Below are 7620 nucleotides of genomic sequence, written 5' to 3'. Positions count from 1 at the left end.
TAAAAAAAATAATTCTGTAATATTCATAATAACGCTGCCAGCCGCAGGTATCAGAAGTCATTTATGAAACTTATCAATATTTAAATCATTCATCAATATTTTAATAATTCTCTTAAATATGATTGTCTGAGCTTTCTCAGAACCTAGAAATCCTTGGATATCATTGACTTGATCTATGTATATTCCTCTCAGATTCAGTTGATATCCTGGCCCAATTTCCTTTCCATTTGCATGAGAAGTATAAATCTGTGAGGTGAATATCTAGGTCTGGATGAGGATCATTCCCTGACATCATTTCTCAAGCAAACCCAGAGCCCAATCAATCCAAGTGATATTTAACTGAGGCAAAGTTTGCACTGTTTATGAGTTTACACAGTTCTGCTGGCACCGCTGTACCTTTTAGGACTGAGGAAAAATTCACCCTTGAATTGCCATAGCAATGCTCGTCTGCCAGAAACCTTCCATTCCTCCCCCAACACACCCTGATCTTGATGTAACCAACAACAGAGCAGCCTTTTTGTCTAAAAACCTTGTCCCACTGAACCAAGGAAGTGCTTCATCTGTAACTCTGAAAGGGCTTCATCAGTGTAAGCTGTGTCTCTGGTAGGCAGTATTGGAGGTATAGCTAAAGCAGAGGAGGCAGAGAGCCCAGCTCCCTGTGTAACCTTCATGTCATTCTGGCTTACCCAGCTTCTCTTCTGCACTTGTCAAAGTCTAACTGGGAAATGCTGGTGTGATTTCACTGTAGCTGCACCGCTCCAAATTCCCAATGATAACACATCAAAAGAAGAGTTTCCTTAGGCATTGTCTAGAGTTTGTAGAGATCCCAGATATGAGGACTTGAATGAGTGGAAGTTATAATTACTAAGTCTGTCAGGCACCTCCACCAGATATGAGTTATCAAATATTGCAGAGATCAGTAGAGGTACACAATTAAAGAAATGCTGTGCCATGACTTATACAAAATTACATGTCTCTGATTTAGTTATAACATCAGATTAATTTAGGAGACTGTAATATCTCTTGCACACACTTAGAACTGATCTTATTAAAAATTATTTACAGAAGTAAATTTTTGTTTCATTGACACCTGGTTTAATTTCCTGTCTGTAAATCTTCTGACAACAGCAGTATGTGTAACAGGAACGCTGACCTAGAATTTCAGAGGTGGTCAAAAGTCAGCAAGTTTTGATTTATGTGGATGAGTGGCTGTAGTTTCCTTTGAAAACTTCATAGACAATTATGCTATTGAAAAAACTTTAGAGGAATAGATTTGATCCTGCAAGAACCTCTCCAGTAATATAAAGCAGAATGCAGATTTTTGAACAGGACAAACTTAGGAGAAAGGATAATATTTCACAAATTGGCAGAGATTTAAAAAGTAATAGTTTTCCTTGGTATTAAACAAAGTAATAGATTCAAAGCCTGTGGATTATCCTATAATCCCTCTTATTGCTATCAGTCATGTGAAACACTGAACAAAGAAAATCCATGTTGATTTTGGTCTTGTTCATATTTCATATGATGAATTAATATATTAAGACCACTGAGTGTTTTGTAAAGGTTTTATAAAAATGTATGTGTATCACTGGTATCACCATTGCCAGACTGGACCAAGATTCTGAAAGTCACCAGAAGAACAGAGTTTACTTTTCCTCTTCAGTCTTTGTAGGAATTAGGAAATTTAAAAATCTCAACTTAAAAATGGAAATGTTGACTTACTGCAAAGCTGCCATTGAAAGTTTCAGGACAATATACATAATATACATACACTCTTCTAGTTCCCTGTGTAAAATATGATGCTTAATGAATAGAAGTTTAATATTTAATATAGTGGAATTTTTATTGTCTGATGTTTTCCAGGAAATCAAAGGCAGACATTGAACAATAGATTGCCCAGCCTTGAGCAATAGATATTTGAGAAAGTGAATAAGACATACTCACTGTGCAAAAAGCCTCCAACATAAAGCAGAAAGAGAAGATAAATCAATCAGACTGTTTGCATTATATATGAGAAGAGACTGTAAAGGACAGCAACAGTAAGACGTCTAATATTTTTATGAATGTATGAAAGAATATTAAGTAAACTTCTGGGAAAGGCCATGCTGAATAAATTGGTTAAATCTGTACATTGGCTACTATTGAGGTTTTCTTTTAATACTACATTGGTATCTTCATATTTAAATTATATTTTCACTTGATTTGTTAAAGTAATGAATACCAGCCTTTTAAATAAGAGGCCTCTGTCTTTATTATTTAAAAAAAAGTGGAAGGTGAAAAAAGGAGGTGGATTAGTTCTCTTGGTAACAATCGTTCCTGTCCTGCTCTTGGTTACATGCCTAGAAAATAATTAACAGATTTTCTCTAATGCTTCCTAAAGATGTTGAAACTAGAGAACAAATATTGACTGAGAGGCAGCAAAACTTGCCTGGACAGGAGAAAATAATGGTTTATATAACTGAAAACAGTTTGCCAAAAAACAGAATAGAAATTATGGAATATCTGATTTAAAATTAATCAGCTGTCAAAATGGGCAAATGTGGTGTGTACATGCACTTAAGTATTTGCAGGCCACACTTAAGTCCTGCTACTACATAAAAGGGCTTTTTCACCATCCTGAGGATCTGCGGGGCCCCTGTGTCTCTTGCTGGGAGCTGCTTAGGAGATGATTTAGCACCCAAGAGACATTTTGGATGCAAGAGGGAACAAGTCATGAGGACCAGAAGAGGTTCTGGCATGACCAGGCTTTCAGGAACATGAGCAGAAACTTGCAAGTATTATGGTTGTCACTGTTTCTCAGAAAAAAAGAGGAAAGGACTTTGAGGAGGAGATGGAGGAAAGAAGTCTGCACCTTGTAACTGGGTTGAGCATATTGGGTAAGATGGATTTTGGACTGCAGTGTGTAAAATCACAGAGGAGGTGGAGGCAGTTCACTCTCCCCCATGCAAAGGTGGGATGCCTCTCATTCCATTTGTTCTCCCCACACATGTGCACACCCCTTCCCCCAAGTGTAAGCTCTGCTTTTGGGTTGGGAAAAGCAAAGAGAGGCATTTGTTCCTAGCGCCTGCTTGGCTGCAGATCAGGGTCAAAGACCACCGGAGCCCATGGGTGTTATGCAAGAGGCTGTTATGAAGGGGCCCCAGGCTGCAGCATCCATCAGCCCGCCTCCCCGCTGCCCTGTCCGGCACTGGCTCTGTGGCTCAGCAGGTTGCGAAAGCCCCACGGTACATAAAGCATTCCCTGTCTGGGCACTGCCGCCACCATCAACCCTTGGGCTCTCAAGAGGCTCCAGGGACCGGCACTGTCTGTAAGGGACCCTGCTGTTGTGGGCTGGGGAAAACCAGGTGCCTTGCCTGCACTTGCATCAGGGAAATCTGCATGGCGACCTACCAGAGCAGCCTTCCTCCCTTCACTTGTGTGACAGAGCCTGTTTCTGATGCTGTTCTCCTTTTGCTGCAGGGACAGGATGGCCCACAGAGAGAAAGCTCTGCCCTGGCTGCTGCTGCTGTCACTGGCCTTGCTGGGCAGCAGCACTGCAGAGCGGGACTGCCGAGTAAGCAGCTTCAAAGTCAAGGAGAACTTCGACAAGACCAGGGTAAATCTTCTTTACTCTCCTGGATCTGTGATGTTTTGCATAGCTCTTTCCAGGCTACAAAATTTGGTATTCAGTAGCACCAGTGTGGTCACATTTCAAAGTCACAGACTGTAATACTGAGAAACAGCTAAAGTGTGTGATGTCCACACCTCCACAGATAGTGGATCTTGATGCACCATCAGGAATACTGCAGAAACTGCATTTTAGCCGACTGATTTCACACTGTAGGGTATAAGCAGAAGGAGCGTATTGACTTGGTTGTTTCTATGAAAAATTAATACTCTGGTGTTTTCAGACACCATTGGAAGGAAATAAATATACATAGATCTATCAAGATCTGCCAGTTATTCCTTTTTCCACTAAATTTTGTATTCCTTATACTGGATAGCTGCAGATACAGATACAATTACCAAAAAAAAGGCCAGTATTTCTACAAATTATGACTGCACTATGATGTACTGATGGGTTTATGCTGTTGAAAAATCTAGATTTGTTTCTTACAAACACCTTTGGGGCATGGTGTCAAAGACCTGCATGCTCCTCCCTCTGTCACCTCCCCTATTCTGTACTGTCTTGTTGTAACATTTGCATTGTTCTAGGTCTAACTGCAGCCTTATTTCCTTGCAGTACAGTGGCACCTGGTATGCTATGGCAAAAAAAGACCCTGAAGGGCTCTTTCTCCAGGACAATGTGGTAGCCCAGTTCACCGTCGATGAGAATGGACAAATGACTGCCACTGCAAAGGGCAGAGTCAGACTCTTCAAGTAAGCTGTTTGCCATTCTCCTCTTGTTCCATTTCACTAAGCTACTGCTCCAGTCCTACCTGCTATCCCTGTGCTAGTCAAATGGAACCTGTGCTCTTAGATTGGAATGTGATTTTCTTTGTTTCTGGCAACAGTAACTGGGATGTCTGTGCTGACATGATTGGCTCTTTCACTGACACAGAGGATCCTGCCAAGTTCAAGATGAAATACTGGGGTGTCGCCTCTTTTCTTCAGAAAGGAAGTGAGTACTTAACTATAGAAGATGCAGCACTACTTGGAGGACTAGTCATGTTGTATCTCCATGCTGGGGAAGGAAAAAGTACTGTTGAATTTCTTAAACACACTTAAAAGACATAATAACTATCATCTTGCAAGGCTTAATGTGAACAAGGTAATCACTACTTTTTATATGGGACAGCTGGTTGGCTTTCTTTAAACAAGTGAAGACTTGGCCTTTGTATATCTTTGTATTTCTTTTGTTTGTTACCCAACAATATAATTGAAGGCAACTGTTTGGAAAGAACTGAAAGACAGATGAAATATTTTAAGACTTGTTTTAGTACAGGACTCAGTTACCGGATGCTTCTGTTCTCTCGGAAGCATGGTGTCAGAGCTGGCCAAGCAGGGAAGAAGATTTAGAAAATGTGATTTTGTTTGGTCTTGTGTCTGCAAATGTAGAGAGTTATCTGTTTTAAGAGACAAATATGGTCATATGTATATATTTATATATTCATACTTTTATGCCATCTCTTGCAATCTATGCAAAATCAGAGATTCAGACACTTTGTAGCTCAAGACATTTCTTTGGATTGGTTCCAAGAGAAGCAGGTAGAATTTGGAACTGACAGGAGCTCCATTCCATCCAAAAACACAGTTACAAAGCATGTTTTGGATGCCAATTTGTCTTAAATAGTTCCCAGGTCTATTCAGAATGTGCTGCTGAGTCATGGGTTCTTCAGATTGCTGGCTGACCCCAAACTCTAACCTTCTAAAAAATATGGTGTCCCCCCTCAGGAGAGAAGGGGAAGACAACAGCATGTTGCCTTCTCCAATGCAGATGTACTGCAAGGGAGAATCTTTTGCTGTAGGAGAAGGTGCAGATACGTTAGGTTTTACTGCAAACACTGAAACAGCCTCACTTCCGTTACAGCAGAATGTCTGTGTGACTAGGTTTTTGTCAGGTTACATAGCTAAATAGTTAAGAATTCTCTGAAGTTGTAACTGTGTTTTAAGAAGAGGGTTTATGGAAAAACTTGTGAAAAATACACTTCTAATACACATGCAAACTGCATGATAATATTTTTCCTTAAAAAAAGATTAGTCTAAGAGTAGATTGCAGTCTGAGTAACATCCCTAGTAGGAAAATATTTATGTGTTTGAATCATCTTGAGCAGGCCTAGCATGTCTGTATTTTCTTTCAAAAAATAAACATGGAATTAAATACTGGATACAGGAATAAATGAAAAGCTAAACTGTTATAATTTGTACTGATCTTCATCTTAGTATTTTCTTTACAGATTTGTGGCAGCAATCCTTTCTGATTCACTAGATTTCACTGGTGTCTCTAACACTTCTCCTTCCTTGCTATGGTTTCTGCCAGATGATGATCACTGGGTAGTGGACACAGATTACGATACATATGCTCTTCATTACTCCTGCCGCCAACTAAATGCAGATGGCACTTGTGCTGATAGCTACTCCTTTGTGTTCTCCCGGGACCCCAAGGGATTGCCTCCAGATGCACTGAAAATTGTCAGACAAAGGCAGATGGATCTCTGTTTGGACAGAAAATACAGAGTTATCGCTCATAATGGTGAGAACTTTTTTTTTCTGAAGAATTTTATTTCAGGGTTTAATGACTAAAGCACTGGGATTCTCTTGCTCATTAGATATCAAATGCATAAAGCCTTTTACTTAGCGGCTGTAATGTTGTCTTTTGAAAAGTGGAGGATGTAGTAAGATATTTCCATTTTTTACTTCCCTTATCTGAAGGAGAGCTGAGGTGCATAGCTTTTCATGCAGTATATCAGATCAGCTGAAGCAGTAATTAGAGGAAGTTGTAAAACAATCAAATCAATGTAGTGTGAGTAAACATGGTAAGGATAAACTTCATAGCTATGGTAAAAAGGAATTGGGCAGCTTTTATCAGATCTCTGCCATTGTTCAAATACTTCTTTCAGAAGTTCTTCAGAAAGGCATCTAAGGAAAATAGAAGTCTTGGAAAGGATACCTTATAGAAGATCCTTTCTCACAAGTCCTCATGCCAACTGTTTCACAAAGAGGTGTGGAAGAAGGATATAGCCCTCATACTGGAAGCATGACACTATCTTGAGTCATATAGTCAGGCTGAGCTTGCAACACAGGGAATTAGCTCACTTATGCTCAAGTATATTACAAAAGGCCAAATGGCAATAATCTAGAAGAAGCCATAAGGTACTTACTCATAAGAATTACACCCAGAGTAGGGAATTGTAAAGAGAAAAGGAGAAAATCAAAATATTTAGAACCAATAAAATAGTAGTACCTCTCCCTACTCCCTCCCCACCCATCTCATCCTGGAAGACAAGCTATTTATGAAAGACTTGACTGGTGAATCAGCTGAATGGGAACTCCCAACGTAACGATGTGAGCAAAAGATTTAACACAATTCTTGGATGCATAAACCAAGACTCACATGAGATTGTTGTGCTTGGCATAGGTCTAATTGTTATGTCACATTTCATGACAAGCATAACTGGAAAAAGTACTGATGATGATTTAGAAGTTTCAAAGAAGAGCAGAGAAAATGAATGAAAGTTTGTAAAATGTGTCCTCTAGTGAGTGCTTCAAAGAACTCAATCTTTTCTCATTAGAAAGAGGTTAAAGGCTGACCTGAGCAAAGTCTGTGCTTGTCCACACAAGCAATAGGAATTTGAATTGGATAGAAAAGGACTTGCAAACACAGAAATAATACATTTAAATGGATGGAACTTTAAACTGGACACATTCAGAGCAGAAATAAACAGCCATTTGTTTAACTCCAAAGGTCATTAACCTTTGGAACAGTTTACCAAGAGCTGTTGTATGTTCTTCATCACTGAAATCTGTAAATCAAGATTAAAGGCTTTTCTCAATTACATGCTAGAACAAACCAGGATTGACTGAAGGAACTTCTGTCTTTTATAAAGAAAGTCAGAACAGATGAGCAAAGTCAGCTGTTGTGGCTCTATTATCTGTTTATCTGATCCATAAATTCAGAGTAATATATTGCCCTGCTTTGAA

The 7620-nt window shown here is 39.4% G+C and overlaps 1 protein-coding gene across 1 annotated transcript; it reads left to right on the top strand.

Annotated features, from left to right (window-relative positions):
- The first annotated feature begins 439 nt into the window (after nucleotides 1–439).
- Nucleotides 440–7152, top strand: RBP4 (retinol binding protein 4). The gene is made up of 7 exons (XM_062496887.1): nucleotides 440–587; nucleotides 3079–3307; nucleotides 3460–3595; nucleotides 4223–4359; nucleotides 4494–4600; nucleotides 5960–6172; nucleotides 7058–7152. Exons 1-7 carry the CDS (start codon nucleotides 440–442, stop codon nucleotides 7150–7152), a joined length of 1065 nt encoding a protein of 354 aa, XP_062352871.1.
- Nucleotides 7153–7620: the final 468 nt, after the last annotated feature.

Source organism: Cinclus cinclus, chromosome 7 (assembly GCF_963662255.1).
Source record: "Cinclus cinclus chromosome 7, bCinCin1.1, whole genome shotgun sequence".
Taxonomy (NCBI): Eukaryota; Metazoa; Chordata; class Aves; order Passeriformes; family Cinclidae; genus Cinclus; species Cinclus cinclus.
This window is presented reverse-complemented; position numbering and strand designations above follow the sequence as displayed.

Bases quoted from the DNA above. Each gene is read 5' to 3' on its own strand.
- RBP4 (XM_062496887.1), top strand. From the start codon at position 440: ATGCTCGTCTGCCAGAAACCTTCCATTCCTCCCCCAACACACCCTGAT. The intron at 588-3,078 runs GTAAGCTGTGTC...GCTTGGCTGCAG, and splicing joins TCTGAAAGGGCTTCATCAGT to ATCAGGGTCAAAGACCACCG. The intron at 4,601-5,959 runs GTGAGTACTTAA...GGTTTCTGCCAG, and splicing joins CTCTTTTCTTCAGAAAGGAA to ATGATGATCACTGGGTAGTG.